The 23,432-nt window shown below is 39.1% G+C and overlaps 1 protein-coding gene across 2 annotated transcripts in view; it reads right to left on the bottom strand.

Annotated features, from left to right (window-relative positions):
• Nucleotides 1-23,432, bottom strand: part of Tlk1 (tousled like kinase 1) — a 111,757-nt gene that overhangs the window by 65,418 nt on the left and 22,907 nt on the right. The window contains exons 1-2 of one of the 2 annotated variants that reach the window (XM_029473978.2): nt 21,456-21,687; nt 8,462-8,580 (exon numbers count right to left, since the gene is read on the bottom strand). In XM_029473978.2, the coding sequence (XP_029329838.1) occupies nt 8,462-8,575 (114 nt within the window). In that variant the 5' untranslated portion in view covers nt 8,576-8,580; nt 21,456-21,687. Of the gene's footprint in view, nt 1-8,461; nt 8,581-21,455; nt 21,688-23,432 lie in introns of those variants that run through there. The other variant, XM_021154516.2, reaches the window with a different exon arrangement.

Here is a 23,432-nt window from a genome sequence, read left to right as displayed (position 1 = left end):
CTCCTTTCTCATAGTTCCATACAAAGCACAGAACAGGTGACTGCAAGTCCTCCCCAGTCCGTCCGTCCTTCACTCGTCCCTCTCCCCTTCTCACTTTAGTATCTTACCTTGAGATATCGGAGTAGTTCTTTCCACATAACACAGAGCATGTGATACTTGTTCTTCTGCATCTGGCTTATTTCACCCAACAGTGTCCTCTAGTTCTGCCAGTTTTGACACAAATGGCAAATGTTTTTATCTTTTAAAATGGCTGCTTATTATGTGTGTGTGTGCACGTGCGCGCCTGCCAGCTTATTGTATGTGCACCAAAATGTTCAGAAGAAAACATCAGTTTCTCTGACACCAGAGTTACAGGCAGCTGTGAGCCACCATGTGGGTACTGGGACCCCAACCCAGGTCCTCTGGAAAAGCAGCTAGTTCTCTTAACCACTGAGCCATCAACAGTCCTCATTTTTTTTTCTTAAGATTTATTTTCATTTTAAGTGGATGAGTGGTGAGTGCATATCTTTGTTTTGTACCAACTGTGCAGTCCTCATGGGAGCCAGAAGATGGTGTCAGATCTTCTTGAACTAGAGTTATACAAGATTGTGAACTGCCATGCCCAGTGATAGGAACTGAGCCTGGGTCCTCTGGTGGAGTTGCTAGGGTTAACCACTGAGCAATCTCTCCAGCCCTGAGATTTCACATTTATCATTGAAAAGTACTTCTTTGTATTTTTTTTATCTCTGATACACTGACTTCATTTCCCTTGGGTATATTCTAGAAGCAAGGCAGCCATTTCATCCTGTAGACTTAGTTTTTCTGAAGAATCTCCTCTCATTTACATAATGGCCACCCTAATTTGCATTCCCACAGGCAGTGACTAAGACTTTCTTTTTGTTCTCATCATGGCCTGCATGCTATTTTTGCTATTTTGGCAATAGCCATCACAGTTCTGATTTGCATTTCCATGACAGCTACTGATGTGTAATTCTGTAAAGCTTTCATGGATAATCTTTGAGGAATCATAACTAGCAGGTACAGTTTTTTAAGCTGAAACTACTAAATTTTTAAGAATTAGCTTCCTCATTTAAACGCCTCCACATTTTATGTCTTCTTGGATAGAAAGAGAGATCAACTCCCAAAGTTATCCTCTGGCTTTCCCACAGGCATGCCACATAGCACAAGTATGCACACACTCACACTTAAGATTAAACAAATAGAAAATTACTTGTTAGGAGTCCTTATGTAGCTAATAAGCATAAATCAGGCCATAAAATATTAAAGGCCATTCTATCCCATAAAATCCTATTGGGAATATCTGCAAGAGACAAGGGAACATCAAACTCTAACCCATCACCTAGTTTAACAAAGTTTTACTGGAATGTAGCCAACTACACACTGAATGACTTTTGCTCTATGGCTATTTGAGTGCCATGTCAGAATGAAGTAAAGCACTGTGGCAGAATTCAAGCAACATTAACTACTTGGCCCTGTAAAAAGTTCTCCAAATGCAGCTACACAGACCCTATGAAAATTCAGGGGCAGAGGTGGAAGAACTGAATGCAGTACTGTACTTCACCAATAGATGCCCCCATCTAACCATGCTAATCTAATATAAATTAACTCCCTAAAAAGCACTGACTCAAATTTTTTAATTCAAAACTTAAGTCTTATGATATCAAACACAATTAACCCTTCCTATCTTAGGTACTCAACCTCCACTGGGATTCTGAGTAGGCAAGCATCAGGTTATTTGTTTTGTGCTGCCTTACATTTTTGGTGTAATACAGACACTGTAAAGATCCTTCTCATACACTCCTGACCCACGCCTATAATTAAAAACACAAAACACAACCAAAAGCAGCTCTTTCCCTAGAAACAGTCAGTCTCAACCTTTCCTAATGCTCAGACCCTTTACCACTGTTCCTCATGCTGTGGTCACCCCCAATCATAACATTATTTTTATTACTCCATAACTGTAATTTTGCTACTGTTATGGATCATAATGTGTGTGGGGTGGTGGGCTGTGCACAGACAACCTGGTCCCCAGTCTAGCAAAAGTCTGGAACCCCAGTGACCCAGTGAGGGGTGATTTCCACCTGCATGGGACAGTAGGTGTTCTGCCATGCCTCCAGGGTCCCTGGCTCCTATCAGTAGCTACAGCCTCCCCAGCCCCCCCACAGAGAGGTATGTGGCCATCAGTCACGTAGGAGCCGCACCAAGCCCTCCCACATGCAAATAAGGTTTCCCCAAAGTTCTCAGACAAAACCAATGAGAAGTACCTGCTGTCAGACAGACCCTTACCCACCCCAAAACTGTATATAACAATCCTATCTGGAAGGATTAAAGGCATGAGAACTACTTGGTCATCCAAGCCTTCTGTCCTAAGAGCTGTAACACTTAGGAAGAGGTCTGCTCTCCTGAAGCGCTGCCTGAATCTCCGCCACACTCCTCACTGGCTAGTCAGCCTCTTGTCAGCCCAACCCAAACCGACTCAGTGCAGAGCAGCTCTGGCCAGGCCAGAGATCTCCTTGGAAAGCCTTTGGTACACAGGCCCACAAATGTGAATATTTTTGGAGACAGAGGTTTACCCTGGGGTGATCCACAGATGGAGAGCTTAGGCTCTCAGAGAGGCATAAGCATGGGGTGGAGGAGAAAGGTGTTGCTTCATGGGCCGGCTTCCCTTAAGAACACCACAAGCAGAAGGGAAACAGTTCTGTTGGCCAAAGTTACCCTGCCTTGTCCAAGTCTCATTTTCTCAGCCTCAGAACCATTCAGTGAATTGTCCCACGAGCTACAAAATCTTTTCCCTTCCGTAAACAGCAAACACTGGCCTCTTTCTGCAAATAAAATCAAGTAACTGGTATAAAATATAAATCACTTCAAAATGGTTTGGCAAATAATCTGGAGTGGACAAAAGATAATGAAATCACGAATTTAGACAAGTTGACTTGTTCATCTTAGCATCTAACCGGTAGTTCGACTAGTACTAGTTCTAGACAAAATTGTAAAATGGACTGGGCTTTGGTTCCCATCCTCAATTTCAATGGGCATTGATATTCTGTTCTTAGCTCTGCTAGCTGCAAATTACTCATCTATTATTGTGTTCTTACTTTTCAATTAATTCCAAACAGTAAATTCAGCAGCTTAGGTTTCAGTCAGCACCTATAAAAACAAGAGCCCGCTGCCATATGCTCCCATTCCCTTACACGTCTTTAGTTCACTGCTGGCCATAGAGGTGCAGCCCTTTAATCCCAGCACTCAGGAGGCAGGGGCAGGTGCTAGGTTCAAGGCCAGCCTGATCTATAGAGCTAGTTCCAGGACAACCAAGGCTACACAGAGAAATCCTATCTCAGAAAAACAACGAAGGGAAAGGAAAAGAAAGGGGAAGGGGAAGGGGAAGAAGGGGAAGGGGAAGAAGGGGAAGGGGAAGGGGAAGAAGGGGAAGGGGAAGAAGGGGAAGAAGGGGAAGAGGGGGAAGGGGAAGGGGAAGAGGGGGAAGGGGAAGGGGAAGGGGAAGGGGAAGGGGAAGGGGAAGGGGAAGGGGAAGGGGAAGGGGAAGGGGAAGGGGAAGGGGAAGGGAAGGAAAGGAATCCATCAGGTTAATATTTTAACAGAATTTTTTGAAATGAAGGTTTAATTTACAAAATATTCTAACAACCCTATTAACTCCCATGAACTAGATGATAAATGGGCAAAACCCAGTATATCTACATACAAGTTCGCAGCTGTGCCTATTCTACTCTGGCTATTATTAGAACAACTATAAGATATCTAAGGCAGGTATAGAATTCTGTCTGCAAACCAGGAATATTAAATGAAAGCTTACACACAGAGTCCTTTAATATGTATGCTGAGGATGCTGGGCAGATATCTTGAATGTAGATAGCTCGACTACCACGTGAAAGACCCTGGATTCCCTATGCACACGCACATATGAAATATACAACTTTGGTTTTTATTCTCATCTGATATCATCAGCTTGGAGGTGAAGGTTATTATTAGTTCATCAAACCCTGGCACTATTTTCGTTTCCAGACACCTTGCTAGCTCTGGACACCAGGAACAGAATACATGAACAGGGTTAGAAGACTATGATTCTGTGCTAACTCCAGGTGCAATTCAAGTATTTTTCCTAATCCTTTCTAGGATAAATTCAAGTCTCAAAACAAAATTTTTTGGGCTGGGCATACATTACTCTGGGCAGAGTCCTTGTCTAGCATGTACAAGGCCCTAGCTTTAACATCCAGTACAAGGGAAGGAAAAGAAAACCACAAAAGAAAACTACCCTAAATAAAACTTCATTTCCACTTTTCCCCAAACCAAATCAGAATCGGGCACACTATTTTGATTTCTATTTTTTTTTTAAGTTTGAAAAGTTACTTTTATTTAACATGTAGGTGTGTTCTGCCTGCATATGTCTGTGCATCACTTGCATGCCTGCCCACAGAGGACAGAAAAGGGCATCCGAGCTCCTAGCACTGGAATCAAAGACTGTTATGAGCTTCCATGTGTATGCTAGGAATGAAACACAGGCCCTTTGGAGAGCGGTCAGTGCTTTTAACCACTGAGCCATCTCCAGCCCTGTTCTGAACTCTTAAGTTATTTCATCACTCAAAATATGCAAGTTTTTTTGGTTCTCAACATTTTAGTAGTCTAGTAGAAAATAAATAATTAACATGTGATGTAAGTATGCTCGGGTACCCCAAATTTGTATTTGGAAACACTCTCAAGATGCTGCCTCACCTCAAACAGCACTGCCTGAGTCTGATGACAGAAGGGATCCGGGATGAAACAAGGTCAACTGCACATTTAAAAGAAAAGACAGGAAACCTGCCTGTTTAAGAAACCAGCTTGTTTGACTAAAGAAAAGTGTAAATGTAATGGAAAATGGAGGGAGAAACATAAAAGTGGGCCACAAGAAAAGGCAGCAATCAAAGGTTGGGACCTATGTGAGACCATTGAGGAGTTTCTAAGAAGGACAGTATGCAATCAGATGTGTCTTCTAGAAAACCCACCAAACTAGGAAATGATATCCTAAGTGCACACATTCCAGACTCTCCATGCCCTTGGAGATAATTCTACAGTAAAATAAAGCAGCGGCTGTGATGGATGGTGTGACATAGCTCCCTCCCTGTCTGTTCCTTAAGAGGGGAGCTGTGGGCTAGAGGTAACAGTTGCAATGGTTAATCAAGAAAAGTAAGGGCAGAACGACACTGGGATATAAAAGTGACTCACCTCACAACCGACAAGGAAACTGAAGCTCAGCCTGTTCTTTTGGCCAAACCTATGGTAAAGAATGTCAGTGCCAGGAAGGAGGCTTGACAACTGACATGAGCTGCTCTTCTCCCTACAGCATCACGTACACAGGGACACTGAGTAACTTCAAACGCTTACCGCTTTTGATAAAACTAGCAGAGCTAATCAGTAAGGTCAACTAGGTTGTACTTCAAGTTCAACAAGAGCCATGCACAAAACTCAATTGTACTTTTTATTCAATAGCAATAAACACCTGAAATGAGTGAAGAGAACAATTTCATTAAAAGAGAAAAAAAAAATTCAGTACCTTTATACTACTGTGAGAAAGAAAACCTCGCAAGTTCAAACAAATGAAAGTTATATAACAAAAGTAATAAAACATCATTGAAAGAAAAAAGACCTAAACAGATGTAAAGGTATAGACTAGACAACTTCCTAAAGCTCCAATACTTACACTGACCTAAACATTTACCTAAGACTTCTACTAAACTCCAGTTCGTTTTTTGATGTTTGTTTCTATTAGGTGACCCACTGGTTCTGAAAGTCATACTGAAATAAAGAGACTCAGGATACCCAAAATCATCTTAAACAAGAACTGAGTTGGCAAAAGCACACGTCCAGTTTTAAAAGGCATCACTCGCTACACTGAAGTGTGTGGTACTGTGTACAGATCAACAGAGAACTAAGTAGAGAGAAACCAACTCGCACATTTGTGACTGGTTACAAACAACGAGATAAGCACAGGTAGGTACACACTGAATGTGTGTACACATGTGCGTGTGAGTGTGTGTGTGCACGCATATGCATATATGTGTTTAAAATAATCCAAGACCTGAATGTAGGGGCTAAAACTATAAACATCTTTCTGGGTTCATTTTATGACCAGGGAAAACACTTTAAAGAGAAGAATTATTTGGTTTGCCTGAAGGTTTCATCACATGGCTTCATGCATTTGGCAATAGCTCACAGAGGAAACATGAAGAAGAGACAAAGGAAAGCAGAGATGGAAAGGGGCAGAGGAAGTGGTAACTCTTTCAAAGGCTCACCCTTTAGTACCTCATTCCTCCAGCTAAGTAAACCTCATCTCCTCAAATCTCCCAAACAGCACCACCAGCTGGGACCAAGCATTCAGCACACGAACCTGTGAAGGGCATAGCACACTCACTCCTCCACAGTTCTCAGCAAAACGTATACATTATGTGACACAACTATGCAAGTTTCTCAGATAAAATACCCAAAGAATGGGAGAAACCTCTGTAAATTATTTATCATACAAAGGTCTATTACCCATCCATCACATACAAGAACCTTTTTAACTCAAGATTTAAAAGCAACCAGACTTAAAAACAAGGACAGGATCTGAGTAGATCCTCCATCAGAGAAGACATACCAATGGTAAGTGGGTGTATGGGAAAGGTACAGCATCCCTGGTCAACAGGGAAAGGTAAATCAGAACACTATTGGTGTTGCTTTATACACCAACCAAAATGCTGTATTAGAAGAGATAGTAACCAAATCCTGACAAGGATGGAGAAACCATATTCCTGTACACTGCTGAGAGGGTAAACAACAGTTAGAAAACAATTTGGCAGTTTCTCCAAGTAAGAAACACAAAATTACCCCGAGAAGGATAAAGGATGACTTAACAGTAATCATACTGATCAGAAGATGGAACGAGCATCTGAACAGACCGGGGACAGAACCACAGCTGTCTCAACAGCCGTAGAAAAGGTCTTTGGACAAAGTTCAACATCCTTTCATGACCAGTGCTGAACAACTTAGCAGCAAAGGGGATCAAACTGCAACATTATAAACTCTGATGACAAAACATTATACTGAAGCAGAAAAAAACTAAGTCTTTCCTCTAAAATCAGGAACAAGACAGGTTTCCACTCCTTCACTCTCATTCGGTATGGTACTTGAATTATTAGTCAGTTGTAAGACAAGAACAAGAAACAATGGGGCCAAGATAGGAAAGGAACTCACTCTATTCACAGTTGTTTACAGATAATATGTTTCTATTCTTAACGGGACTCTTAAAGCCTCCAGAAAGCTCTTAGATTTGACAGACTTTGAGCAAAGTATTAGGATACATGTTCTACATACAAAAACCAATAGCTTATATCAATGACATATAATGAGAAGGAAATTCATGATGAGACAGCACAGTGTAAGATTTAAAAGATGTGTGTATATGCACGCAGATAGAGAAATATACATAGATAAATAAATGATAAACAGATTTCTAACCAAGGAAATGAAAAATTACAATGAAAACCTTAAAACATTATAGACAAGTTGGAGTCACTACAAGATAGAGCCCAAGGGCTAGTATAATATTGTAAAAATGTTATATTAGCAAACACAATCTATAGATTCAACACAATCCTCCATCACAAGCCAAGTACATTATTGACAGAAACAGAAAAAGAAATGCTACAACTCACATAGAAATATTAATGACATTAAGAAGCCAAAGAGTTAAAGGAAAAAAAAAAAAAAAGAGCAAGGATGGAGGTATCACAGTACTGATTTCAAATATATACCAGACATGTAACAGATACAGCATGCTACTAAGACTACACGCACAGATCAACACAGCAGAAGACAAAGAAACCCACATGGGTCCAGCCAAGTGATGTTCAACAAAGGTGCTAAAAATTCATGTTGGAGAGAAAGACAATCTATTCAAACTTGGTGGGAAACTGGGTCCCTCTCTCTCTCTGTTCAAAACTCAGTTCAAAACAGAGCAAAGGATTTCATGTAAGACATCACACTTAGAAACTGCTACAGGTAAAGCAGGGCACACTTCCTTCCATATAAACAGGCATAGGCAAGGACCTTTTGGTCAAGAAATAATAGCAAGAATTGCCAAACAAAACTCCATTAATATAGAGATCTTCTGCAGAGCAAATAAAAAGAAATCAGGTTTCTAAACACTAACTTCTACACAGTATAAAAGTCATAAAAAGCAACACTTTGCCATTAAGCATGTATATAGCTCCTACACAAAAGATACTCTGTAGTTTTAGTGTTTTGTATTGAGGGGGCCGAAGCACATTTTATGGTGGTCAATAGACAATCTGTAAGACTTGGTTCTCTACTTCCAACATGAGTCCTGGGGCTTGAACTCTGGTGGTCAAGCCATCTCAACACCAAATATGTTCTAGACCACTTAACACGAAGCACAGACTTTAAATGAGATTAAAATTTTACTCACTTTTGCTCCAACACTGCAGCTCCCAGTACTCCCAGTACTCCCAGTAGCAACTCCAGTAAATCTCGCTTCCAATAATTCTTGCCTTCTTGGATCCAGACTGTGAAGCTCATCCATTGCACCTATGAAGAGAGAGAGAAGCAAAAAACAAACACATACACATGTATATGTGCACACATACACATATGTATATATATATTACATATAGTGAGACTATAGTACAAAATTTACAAATGAACACTCTAAAAAGATTAAGAAACTACAAATTTATAAAATGTGCACTCCATAACAAAACATCTTATAGATCGATACTTCTGACCATAGTTCAGTACGCACACAAACAAGGAAGCATGCACAGCAACACGCACACATACATAAAAGATGTTCCACAAAACACTTGGCTATTGTAGAACTCAAGTCCTATACAAGCTAGGTGTTGTAGCACATACTTACAAACCTAACACTAAGGAGGCTAAGGCAGGAAGATCCTAAGTTCAAGGCTAGCCCAGGCTACACAAAGAGCTCTAGACAGCAAGGGTTACTTACATGTAGAGAATTTTAATCCAGCAACAAGGCTGTTCTGGCAAGGGATCCCATCCAAAGACCTTCTAGGTCTATGTGATCTAGCTGGGACACAGACATATCCTTAGCACACACCTTTAATCCCTCTGGCTGAAATATAGACACGCCCTTAGTACACACCTTTATTCCCAAACAATGAAGGTAAAGTTAGTTTGTAGAAGGAAGCAGCATGTTTGAAAGTGACATCTAACTGAGGGGCAGACAAAGTGACAGATCAGAGAAAGATTTGACAGAATGAATCAGATAGGATACAGACAGGAAAGAGAGGCATCTTAAGAGAGCAGAAGGAAAGGGGTGAGAGGAGAGGGGGCAGTTTTACCATAGATTTACAGAGATAGGTTGCAGGTAAAGACAGAACGAGCCAGAGAATGAGAAGAAGCCAGAAGATTAGAACAGACTGCATCAAATGAAGAGACCAAGCAGAGTAATTCAGTCAGAAACAGAGAAAAGCCAGTTTGAATCAGTCAGTCTGGAGAAGAGTTTGGGCCAGAACATCTGAGTTGAACCAGCCAACCAGAGCTCAGAAAGAGAAAGAGTGAACTTACTCAGCAGTGAGCCTCCAAGACAACAATTACATCTGGAGAATATTATACATACCTCACCTCAAAAACATAAGAAAAAAGAAGAGGCCTACGCACTGTCAACTCTGTTCTAATGCATTAAGGGGTGGGAAGAACACATTAATTGTGAGTCTAAGTGAACTATAAGTGAGCACTCTCCTAGCATACATGGGGCCTTAGGGTCAATCCTCAGGGCCTTGAAAATAGGGAGGAATTTATATTATAGATTTTACAATAAAATATTTTAATTTTTAAAAATTAATGAATTGAACTTCATCAAAAATTTAAAGATTAGTGTAAGACATTTCAAATGAAAAGAGAAGCAAAAGACTAAGAAAAAAATGTTTCTAAAGCAATATGAGTGTTCCATACTTCTCTTTTGGTCTGACAACTGGTGTTGATAATACACCAGGCTTTTAGGAAGATAAAGACAACAGGTCTTACTTTGTCCAGGACCAGACAGCAGTAACAAGGTATTTTACTTCCTACTGATCTTGTGTATGTATATGCATACATCTTCCAGGATGAAAAGCTTTCCCATATATGCATCTGAAGGGAAAAAGCATTAAACCAAAGAATGCCTCACTTCAACATTTCTAACACTTTCAAAGACTTTTTAAAGAATACACACACACACACACACACACACACATATACACACACACACACATACATACATACATACATGAGAATGAGTGCCCCAGCACAAGTCCAGGCACAGAACAGGTGATTTAAAAATACACTGGCAGTGCCTGAAAAATCTACCTACAGCACTAGAGATTTGTTAGCTAACTTAAAACCTTATCAGCTAAAAGCACTCAAATCAGTATAAACTCTCAGGTCACTCCCTTGCAGCTCAGATCACTCCTGCATTTTCATAAGACTCTAAGCTCTCTGTATCTGGAAATCTCTGCTGTCAAAAATTTGCCAACATTTTTGTTTTTTGTTTTTTTTTAATTTAAAGAGAGAGATCCTAAGTATTTTGATTTTTGTAGGCTAGCAGGCAAAATCTTGTACACATTTATATAACAATAGAAACGTTTTCCACAAACTTCATGGGTAAAACTCAAATACTGGCCACTGAGAAAGGTGTCTTACAATACACATCTGCTGATAAAAGGAATGGACTCTTTGGGGACAGATTATCTCACTTATCACTTACTAGGGATTCTTATTCCTAAAACCTCACAGACACTCATAAATACACATATGAAATGAGTCTCTGTGTTTTAAGCTTTTAATATTAAAAAAAAAAAATCACTGCTGCTGTAATGAACCCATGAATAAAAATGTGATCCAGCTAGATCAGTCCACTCAAACACTCATCCAGTCCCTCTCCATACTAGCAATACGCTTCTATAGTTAGAGTGGCCATTCTGAAGCCCAAGAGCTTCACTTAGCATTTTACATTTTCATTAATTACATCCTTAGATCTTATTTATATTTACTTTATGTGTGCAGAGTGTATGCATGTGTACCACATGCCTGCCTGTCTCATATCTCCAGGAAGTGGAGTTACAGATGTTTGTGAGTTATCATGTAGGCTCTGGAAACTGAACCCAGGTCCTCTGCAAGAGCAGCCAGTGCTCCTGACTCTGATATACTTTCACTGACATAAGCTAACTATTGACACCAAACTCCTGTGATTTTAGTTGAAGACATTCATTACTTGAAAAACAAGTGTAGCATTCTACTGGGTGGCTCTTTAGAAGGTTTGGTTTGCAATGTGTCACTACAGTACAGAATCAATTAAAGGGTCAGTAGAAGCTCTTCAGTTGTATAACTAGGGAAATTCTGACACATGGGAGTTTCCTTTGAGCTTGCTACTCCATCTGAAAAACTATACCTGTGCATATGTGTGCCTTCTTAGCGGCACTCAGGTGTACACTAGGGCACACCACCACTACATGTGCATTCTATTTTATTTATTTTTGGTTTTTTGAGACAGGGTTTCTCTAGCTTTATCTGTCCTGGAATTTACTCTGTAGACCAGGCTGGCCTCTCAGAGACCCACCAGCCTCTACCTCTTGGGTGACAGAATTAAAGGAACATGCCACCATGCTTGGCAGGTGCACATTATTTTACCTTGTAGCTTTATAGTACATTCGTTTGAAAAAAAAAAAAAAAACTGTGAATCTGAAGAAAAAATAATTTTCAAAAGTAAACAGTATTTGGTAATAGTAACTGATAATAGTTGGTCCTCTTTGATCATAAAATTTTCAATGGCCTTTAAACAACTGTAAAAACAAACAAGATACTTTACTAACACTAAGCCAGTCAGGATACTCAGCTTTTGCTCTTAACAAATATCTGTAGAAGCAATGGTATCTTAACTCCATGAGAGTGAATGGCACTCACAAGAGTGAGTCACATACTCTCTGCAAATGACTTGCTGATGAATAACACACTGACAACCATAGGCTTTGAACATCTGACATTTTTCTTATCAGTTTTCAGAATCTGCACAACTTTTATGTGCTCCACACATACTTATCACTACCCACCACAGCACAGCTTAATGAGTTCCACTTCCATTTGTACTTAGGTGCTCCCGCAACTCTGAAATTACTTGTCTGCAAGTATTCTACAAAACGCATTCCCATGGTTAATTTTTCTGCCACTTTAAACATGTCAGTGAGTTCTCCAGTAAATAACAACTGAGCAGCACCAATAACATCTGTCAATTCCTCAAGAGCCAGAAGAACCTCTATAAACCATGTGCCTTGTTTTTAATTGACTATCAAAACTACCCCAGATGTCCTTAAGTGTTAAAGTCAATTATTCTTGCCAAAAAGCTAAGAGTTTTAAACAAGTCTGTGGACATAACTTTTTTGACTTCTATGATCCAACAATTTAATTAACTCAACGTCAATAAATGATTCTGCTTAGGTAGCAAATGAGTCTTGTTTTGATGTTAACTTTGGTTTTTTTTTCATTTAGGGAGAAATTATACCATGATGAGATACTTCATTTCAAAATTTCCCATTACAATCCCAAAAGTAGGGAATGTGGCAGTATGTTTACGCTGGTAATGTCAACATATATACTTCTATCCCAATAATAAAAACAATCTTTTTTGTTTGTTTGTTATTTAATTCAACAAAGTAATCCAAATTCCATTCAAGGGCCAAGGGTGTAGCTCCATCATAGAGTATATACTTGGCATGTACAATACTTGGGTTTTAGTTCCAGCACATATATGCACACAGGGATTTGTATGTGTACACACATCACTCAAAGTCCATTTTCTCTCGTTTTGATGGACGTGAACTAGTAACAAAGACCAACAAGAGCCATGACACTCAGCATGCAGTCACATTATAACTGTATCACTAAATGCTACAAGCTAAGAGCACTATAAAGTGATGAAAATTATACTGTATGGTCTCTTGTCACAACTACTCAGCTCTGACACTGTAATACAAAAAGAATGTCATAAATTTTGGGAAGATATAACACAATTTGTGGAATTGAAGTTTCAATATTATCATTCTTCCTTTGATCTTTTAAAACATATTTAAAGCACATGGTTATGCTATCATCTGAGAGCATGTTTCAAAGATTTCAATCTGATCTAAGTTCTCATTTAACCCTCACATGTTCCATGCTCAATTACAGGGGTGAACATCTCTAAGAAAAAGTGACACCACCACTACCCATTATTACATGGTGATTATACTTTGTAAAAAATTATAGAACATACTAAAAACATTAACACTCTTAAGGAATAGCCTACAATTAATAGTACCTGACAGGAATTCTAGAATTCCAGAGATCAAGACAAGAGAATTCCAAGTTCAAGGCTAGCCTGAGCTATAGGATAAGATCTGTCTCAAAAAGCCACCATCAACAAAAAGAGCATCCTCTAACTACCCTGCATTCCATTATTTTTACTTGCCTAATTGTCAGATTTACAGTTGTAAACTCCAAATTTCAAATAAAAACAATAGCTGAGACTATCCAAATTAGAGATCAACAGCAATCTTTATAATCAAAACAGTCTCAGAGAACAAAAATGCAGCACATGTATGACTTGAACCTATCAGATCACTGTGCTGTATCCCACCCTCCTCTCTGCCTGTGTCTTACATCAAAGACCAACAGCTGTCAAAAAGCATGACTTTCCAAAATGCTTTTTGTACTAATTTGAGGGTGTATTAATTATGATAAATCAGCAGTGTTTACAATTACACCATCTTTGTTTTTAACAAACTTTTCATTGTATAATTCTTACTTACCTAAGTCTTCATCTTTGACAGTCAAAATAAAAATATTTAGAAAGCATGTCTTTAAAATTTACGGTTACCAAAGAGCTAAGAAAATAAGTCCATTCATTAAAAACCTCTCTAATAGATTCTGCTGCTGCTGAGACATCACCATAAAATTTTTAAAAACTTGAAACTTCCCAAAATCCAAAAACTAAATTCATTCGAGATTAACTTTCTGTGTTACATTTGATCTGATATTATGGCTTATACATAAGTTTAAGTTTTTCTTCTGTTAATATTTTTCATAAATTGATACAGCTGAGAACATTTTTATTTAAAAAAAATTCAGGATAAACCTAAGAAATCAGTTTAATAAAGTAAAATATTCAATTTAAATGAGTCATCTTTTTTTGTTGTCTTAGCACACTTCAAAGTACAGGGACAAATGAAGGAAACAACAAAGTGTTTTTCTAACACTTCAGAGTAATTCAGACTAGCCTTAAAACATCCATTTTGGTCATTCTCCAGGGTCTCACCAGAAGTATGGTTTTCATCTGCCCCAAAATACATACATACATACATACATACATACAACCTTCATTTTCCACCAAGCAACAGATCATTACAGAAAAATGTAACTGATCAAAATGCAAAACTATAGAGCCCGGCAACACTGCAGAAAGGGCTGGAAAGATTACTATAGAGGCAGAAAATCAGGGAGTTTGCTATGGGACTGTATCTCCTAGAAATGTCAGAAGCTATATCCATGAAATAGCACAAACATGGCTGCCTAACCATGAACTGAGCAAAGAAAACATTAGACATGCTGACATGGAAGATGAAAATCTCACAAGGCCTCAACCCTAGCTAAAGACCTACAGGTAAATAAAGAATGCTGAGAACAGGAAAAATAGTCTGTTCCAGACAAGTGTATACCACTCAATAAAAATCGTCAGTCCTAAAACCATACATACAAGTAGCATTATACAGAGTGATAAACAGGTTGTATTTTTAACACACACACACACACACACACACACACATGAATAAAGGGAGTTGGAGAATCGTAGAATCTTCCTTGGTTAAGGAGAGCTGCTGAGTCCAGGCAGTATGTAGGAGCGACACCTCCATCAAGGCCCTAACAAAAACTGAAAGAAGCCCAGAGAGGTCACTGCACTGTAAAAGTAAAACTTGAGTTGTGCTGAAGGCCCCAAGATATTGAGGTGCTAGAGCCATGGCATATCTATTATGGAGGGCTCCATACAGGGAGTAGAGCGAGCCCAAGAGAGCAAAGCCAGAAGGCCACAGCCATGCTAGCCTTCTGACAGTAGACATGGAGCCAGAGGATCTGGAGTTTTCTCTACTGGGTTTCAGTCCTGCTTTGATTTGGTATTTCCTTACTGTGCCCAATTCCTCAGATTTGAAATGGTAATACATATTCGGTGCATACACACACAACAATTAAAGAAAAAAAAAGGCCATGAATTTAAAAGAGGGGTAGATGGGAGGGTTAGGAGGGAGGAAAGGGAAAATTATCTAATTATAGTTTCAAAAAGTATTTTAAAATACCCATTTTCACATAATACAATTTCATTGACAATGTTTTACATAACTTACTCTGTCGTCTCATTTTCTGGCAGTTAAACCACAACATGCTAAATGAGTACCACAAAATCAATCAGAAAGTCATTTTCTAACAGCTTGCTCTCACAGGAGTCTAATAAAAACATACCTTAAACTTTTCTAATAGTTTTAGTTAGAACTCTTCTTTTTAAGTGTTTGGTATATCTAGTTTTCCCCCAAAAGAAAATTTTCTCATGAATACAACCTTCTCCACTGACTTGAAATACCTCTCTGGTCACCTATCACATTTCACACAAGCAAATTCTGTTTGGACACTTAATTCTGTTCTAGTCAACTATCTCAGAGCCATATATACCTAACCCATACTCTATGGGGGGGAGAGAGAGAGAGACTGACTGCATACACATACAATAACAAAGTATTTTATCCAAATGATTACAGAGTCATGACAGGCACAGTACCTAATGTATATGTTCAATTATATAAGTCTATAGTGAGAAGACGACAGTCTACTCTAGACTCACTCCAAGTCTAAAGCTGTATCATTTTAAACACTATTCTTGTCTTCACAGGGAAGAATTAAGATATACTGAGACCAAACTGCACAGATTGAATCAGAGGCAACTCATTGGATTTCTGCTTCTCTAATATGACTTTTAAAAACTAATTTTTAAAAAATGTCTGATAAAGTGGAAATTTCCAGTTTCTTTTGGAAACTTAGTTGTGTCACATGATGTTTTTCTGGAAGCTGTCTTTGGAGAGGATGTTTTGCTGAAGCAGACACTCGAGAGGGCATGTGATGATGTTTTTCTGGAGCAGACATTGTTAGAGGGTGCATGATATTCAGAGAGAGTAAAAATGGAACCCCTCAGACAGTGAGAGGACGCTCTTGCATTCCGACTTTATGCGATGCTTTGCTGGCCTTCACTAGCTGTGCAACACTTCGCTGGTCTCGCTTCTTTAATGGTCTTCACTATGTAGAGGGAAACTCACCAAAGAACTTATAATGGTATTCCCGCTGCTTCCACTGACTCGCGATGATTTGGCAAGGCGTTGTGGTTTCTGCTGGACGGAGCCATGGTTACTGATTGGTGTTTGGTGTTTCCTATTGGACTGGATTGATGGTATCCTGATAACAAGAGTCTAGTCCCAAAGAACTACTTCTAAACAGGTCCACAATCTCCTTTTCCTACTAACCTTCTTTCTCTGCAAGCTCTGGTCAGTGGGATAGGAGAGAGGTTGAAGTATTCAAGAACCCTAAATAAAGCAGGTTTAGGAAAGCCTACCGTCTGATAACTAGTCCTTCATCAAAAATAAACAAACAAATACATGCAGGACATGGTTCAGCATTTGCAACACAAGCCTGAAGACCTGAGTTTGGATCAACAGATGTCTGTAAGCCAGCTAATCTAGAATATGCAACAGAAACAACAGTAGATCCTATGTCAAAGAAGAACAAAGGTAAGAGCCTATACTGGCAGCTGTCCTATGACCTCTACATGCATGTCATGGCACACACAACACACACACTCTAACTATGTAGGCTTGGTCAAGTCCCCCCCACCCCACCCCACCCCTAGTCAGCATCCTCATATATAAAACAGAAAAGTGATACAATATATCTGTTACAGTAAAACAAGTTTGTATTTTTGTATGTTGTACTAAACCTGTCACTTAATGTTCATTCAATAAAATGTACCGATTCCCACACTAGCATAGAGGTGTACACCAGCACATACAATATACATCATAATTTATACTCCTTCCAACTTTCTCCCTGGGGTCTGAAATTCCTAGAAGGTAGAATAGCATAGATTTCAATGCTTAATCTCTCTAATGTCACGTAAGATAATTAGCCAAGATTCTTTTTCTCTAGCCTCAGGTTTACAATTTTAATTTTCCCCTCATGCATTCATACATGAATATACAGCTACGTACTTTATACTAGATCTTATATTAACATATCGTCCCATTTTAAAAATAAGGAAATTAAAAAAGAGGTTAAGTTATATGGTCACTTGTTAAAGGTTAAAGACACTCAGTTGAGAACACTTTTATTCTGAAAGAAGGTTCTAGAAGAAGTCTGTATATATGACAGAAATAGAGAGTGGAGAAAGAGGAGTGAGTGTACAACTGTGCTAGGACAAAGAACATTCGCCAGTGAAGTGTCGACACAGTCAGTTAGAAACTGAGCTTCCATTCTCCCCTCCTAGTGCTCACTGCTCATTCATCCTTTCTGCTCTCATTTATTCCCTCACTCTTAAAATAACTGCTACTTTTTAAACAATAAAATATAGAAAGCTCCTCCCAAACTCACACCTCCTAGATCCCACTCCTCAGAGGTATAGGCATATCTATACAATCATTTAAAAATATTTTTTCTTTCAATTGTCATAATTCACTGACAAGATTCATTTCATAGTGCTAATCATTTGCCATGAGCAAAGGAGTATGTATTTTTAGTTTAAAAAGAAGCAATTTCATTTTGTTCTCTTTGGTCCCTTAATAAAAAACACAAAACTGAGCCAGGCATGATGGAACACGCCTCAGAAGGCAGAGGCAGGAGGATCTCTGTGAGTTTGAGGCCTGCATAGTCTACAAAGAAAGTTCCAGGTGGTTATACAGAGAAACCTTGTCTTGAGCAAACAAACAAAAAGAACAACAAAACACACACACAAATTGCTACAATAACAAAAAATGCAAAAATGCACATTAATTAAATTTAAACCCCACCTGTAAGCCCTAACATCCAATAAAAACTGAAATACTATTTTTCCCCTCTGAGGCACTTTTCCCCCTTCTTGTTACAACAACAAAGCAGCAGCTGTAAAGGTAACTTCTGTTTACCTGAAGTAACTGTTGTCTCCGATCATCAGCTAACACAGGCCTGGACACTTCTAGTGTCTGCTAACACAATCTTATGTAGGCCTAAAATGTTTTCAGCCTCTGAGACTTACTGCTGAATAAACTCACCCCTTCCTCGTTCTTTCTGATCTCTGGCTGACTGGTTCAGCTCAGCTGTTCTGGCTCAAACTCCTCTCCAAGCTGACTGGTTCAATCTGACTTCTCTCTCTTGACCTCATACTAACTTTGGCAATCTGTTCTAATTTTCCGGTTCATTTTCAATCTGGCTTGTCTGTCTTCACCTGTATCTACCTTGTTCTTCTCTCTTCAACCTGTCTCTGTAAAACTCTTCCAGTAAAACAGTCTCCTACCTTTTTCCTCCCTCTGGGCTGCTCCCTCTGATCTTGACTCTTTTCCTTCTCTTCCACTGAGAGTTGGGCATATCCTGTCCTGGCAGATCTTTCTCTGATTTGCCACTTTGTCTGCCACTCAATTAGACATCACTTTCAAACTCAAGTGTCTTCTACACACTAACTTTACATTCATTGTTTGGGATTAAAGGTGTGTGCTAAGGGCTGAGCCATACCACAACTAAAAACAGATTTGTTTGGTTTTTTTTCCCCCCCAGTAAATAACAATCTCGGAATTCACAGATCAAATATCCTGCAACAAGTTGCTCCTGATATTTACAACTTCAAAATGAAAAGAAAATGTTCATGATGTGATAAAGTAAGTTAACATACTGCTAAATCAAAGAGCATGCATAAAAATTCTTATCAATCCAATTCTCAGTATGAGTTTATTTTTCATAACTAACAATTATATGTTCAAAAATTCATCAAGTTGTCAATTCCCAATGCTCCCCCCCCTCCCCGACAAAAAAACAAGCTTTACATTTTTGAAAAATAAAACCTGAATGTTTTAGAGGAAAAAATAATAGTAATTGTTCACCAAGCCACAAATAATGTAATAAACTTAGAATTTGTGTACTCTCAAAACACATAACAAACTCAGTATCCCTGCTCGCAGCATTTGGGGCTGGAGAAATAGGATCTCTCACTGAATCTGGAGCTAACTGACTGGCCGAGACTGCTTGCCAGGAATCTTCCTGTCTGCAGCCCCCAGTCCTGGAGAGAGGTGTAAATAAGAAAGATCAATAGTGACTTTGACTGTCAGGGCTAACTTGCCTATCCAGCAGTGAGGAGGGACACTCAGGGGTCTGCACTGAGGCAATGAGTCACTTGTCATCAGCAAACAGCATGAGATGAATGGAAAGAGGAAAGGCACGAATACAACACAGCACACAGAACTGAGAGTAATAAGACTGGAAAACTGCTGTTTCTCTGCCATCTATGTACAGAGCCCATCTATACTTGGGATCATTTAAATGACTGATGCTACTATACATAAGCCAAAGGACAAAAACATTGCTTCAACTTGCTACATGAATTTAAAAAAAAAAAAAAAGAACTTGAAATTATTTTGCCTGGATACATCATAAAACTTATCACTTACCACCTTAGTTGATTATACTACACAGGCAAAGTATGACTGAATAATTCTCTGACATGGGAAAAAATTAATCCTGAATCTATTTCTGTAACATTAGAAAAGCTCCTCGTTCTAAGCTGTTATTTGTTTACAGTGTAATTCACTGCTGGCACAATCCTATCATACCCACAACTCAAGGGACTGAAAGCTGGTGGACCAGAGGTTCCCAGGCAGCTTGGACTACAGAATGAGACAGTCTCAAAACACATAAGCTGGGATATAGTTCGGTAATAAGGCACTTGCTAGCATGCATAAGGCCTGGATGGCTGAGTCCTCAGCACAGAAAATAACAGTAACTAAAAATAATAAGACTTTGAGATGTTGAGCACATCTACTGGTATTTACAACAAATCAACCCTGCTTCATGTTCTTTCCAACTGTACTCTATTAGCATGATGAAAAGGGAAAAGACACAGTCTATGTTTAAAATGCTGGCTGCCTAAAACAAAAACAGCAAAAATATAAAAACTAATAAAATATGGTTGGCTTGGGCCAGGCAAGATGCTTCAAGGGGTAAAGGTACATGCTTCACCATAGAGCCCACAGCAGTAACCAGACTCCACATAGAGCCCACAGCAGTAACTAGACTCTACCAATCAGTTCTCCAACTATACACTCCTGTGACACACACACCATCATCCACACACAGTAATATTTTTTTTAAGTTAAAATAGTTGGCTAAATAATTTAAAACAGGCCACAATCTCAAACAGACATTTCCTTGGAGATGAATATACACGGCTAGAAATCTATGAAGATATCCTGGTCCAGCAATTCTGCATGCATCTATGCAGAGGAACAGAAAACCCAATGTCAGACCCATCTGCGTTCCCTATTTACTGCAACACTGTCCATTACAGCCACACACAGAATCAACCTAAGTGTCACTCCGCAGATAAATATATAATGGGATACTCTCTTTACCTTTTAGAAACATCCTCCCACCAAGCAAGCATGAACAAATCTACATAAGACATTTGCTAAGTGCCACAAGCCAGGCAAAGAAAGAAATACCATATACACGTGGAATCAAACAAATTTAACTCACAAGAAAGAACAGACTGAGTTCGGCTGGGGTGTGGATTGAGGAAATAAATGCTGGTCAAAGCATACAAAGATTCTGTTAAAGTATCCCTCACAATAGCATTACTATAACAGGTGGAAGCATTGTAAATGTCATTGGTAGATCAGTGAATAAATATACTTTAGGACTTTACTAAGCCTAACAAAAGAGAAATTCTGACACTTGCTGAAATATAGTAAACCTTTGAAGATATTACACTGAGTAAAATAAGCCATAGCAAGAAGGATAATAGTGTCTAGTGTATGATTCCACTCAAATAGGAGCAGTCAAACTCAGAGACAGAAGAAAGTGCACTGTGGTGCCAGGGGCTAGGGATGGGGGAGAGTGAGCAGTCACGGGTTTAACAGCAGGGTCACAGCTTCACAAGATAAAAAAAATCTGGAAATAGCTGTTCAACAATAAAACCACATACAATTATCAGTACTAAACTTAGGAATGATTAAGACAGTAAACTGCATGTCATGTATTTCTCACCACAATGAAATGTTTTAATACAATTAACATATTTGCACTGCTATACCAAAAAGACAGTTAACACTTTTGGTTCTTGACTTTTATCTATTAAAAGACAAACATCTGCTTACCACTAACATCCTTGGAAGAGAACAACCAGTTTCTTTCATGTATAAAAATCAAATTTCCATGTCCACAGATGAGATTTCATTTTTATATATGGCAGACCATCTTCCATCTATGGCTGTGCTCACACTGCAACACAAGAGCAGTTGTGCTAATTCTTTCCAAGAAAGTGTTTGGGGGCTGGGGATGTGCTCAACTGGTTGAGTGCTTGGCTAATGTGCATGAGGCCCTAGGTTCTATCCCCAATACCACATAAAATGGCAGAGTGGTGCTTAGGTGAGAGGGCCAGAAGTTCAAGGTCACCCTCATACTTATAAAAGTTTGAGGCCATACTTACTGAGTTAATGGAGACCTTGTCTCAAAAGAAACAGGAAAGAAAAAACAAAAAGCTTTTTAGGAGCCAAAGCACAATTCAGTGGTTCAACATGCACAAGGCTATGACTATGATTCATACATTATCTACCCCACAAAAGTTTGACAACTCACATCTAATTCCAAAGTAAGGGATAAAATGAAAAGAAATAAATTAACTATCAAAATCACTGATTTAGGCCGGGCTGTGGTGGTGCATGCCTTTAATCCCAGAACTTGGGAGGCAGAGGCAGGCAGATTTCTGAGTTCAAGGCCAGCATGGTCTACAGAGTGAGTTCCAGGACAGCCAAGGCTACACAGAGAAACCCTGTCTCGAAAAACAAACAAAAAACCAAAACAAAACAAAAAGCTGATTCAATACAGTACCTTTTTGAAAATAAAGTCAGTTTTAGTTATATGGCTTCTTCTTTTATGTTAAGATTAGGCACAAGTATAAGTTAGCATACCAAAAATGTTGTGCTATGCAATTTCTATACATGAATATCATATATTTTGCTCATATACCATTCTATATCCTTTTACTATCCCAATCTACTCCCCAAAGTCCTCTATTTTCATGTGTCTTACTTAGATTTGTTTGTAGGTACTCTAATCTGGAGTTTATGTATAAAAGAAAAAGTGGTATTTGAGTTTTGCTCATTTTTCTTCATATTATGCTACCCAGATCTATCTATTTCTTCAAAAAATAACATAACCGCATTCGTTATGGTGGAAGTAAAGCCTACTTTGTGTATACAGTATACCTTTATCTCTCCATCGGCTGATAGACACTTAGGCTGATCCTATGCATCCTGTCAGTTCCAAATACTGTCGCTCACTGATAAACCTGGGTATGCAGGAATCTATTACACGCTGACATTTTTATCCTTTCAGGTGTGTGATCAAGTGCTACAGAAGGATCCGCATGTGGCTAAGAACCAACAGGCCCAGAAGTGAGCCTCTATCATTACTCTGCTAAATGGACATTATAGCAAGTTGGCTTCTAAACTGTATGTCTACACTCACAGAGCAGTGCAGCTCTCCAACTGCCTAAGAGAGGCTTCCTCGTGCAGTGGAGTAGAGGGTGAAGAATGCAAGACTCACAACTGGTCAAAGTACAAAGCGCAGATGTGCCACTGCAGTGCTCAGCTACAGATGAGACAATTAATATCCCCCACCCCACCCCCAAAAAGGCAAAATCAAAACAAAACTCTACCCCTGATGAGGGAGGGGGGAAGTAATACTCTAAGACCCTAAGGTTTGGGAATACCCAAGCAAAACTTCTGGACACCACATGACCACTGCACCCATCAACTCACAGCAGCTGTGGTTGCCTGCACAAGAGCAGCACATGATCAAGCCAGTCAATGTGTACATGGAAGAGAGGGGGGCTCAGAAGTCCCCGCCTCTAACTGAGTAGTTATGGACACTCAATGGCTTCCAGAGAAGGACCACATTTCAGTGGATGTCCCCATACATTAGTTGGTAAATCATTTAAACAACAACAAAAGATGACACAAAAAGTGGGAAGGGACAGAGTGAACTGAGGGAATTAAAATGAAAAAGAGAAAATTAAGAGAAATATTTTTCCAGCACTTGGAAGGTAGAGGAAGGCAGATCTCTATGAGTTC

This window comes from Mus caroli, unplaced genomic scaffold (genome assembly GCF_978045245.1).
Source record: "Mus caroli unplaced genomic scaffold, Mus_caroli_1 scaffold_2, whole genome shotgun sequence".
NCBI lineage: Eukaryota > Metazoa > Chordata > Mammalia > Rodentia > Muridae > Mus > Mus caroli.
The sequence above is the reverse complement of the archived record's forward strand: the minus strand, read 5'-3'. Positions and strand labels throughout refer to the sequence as shown.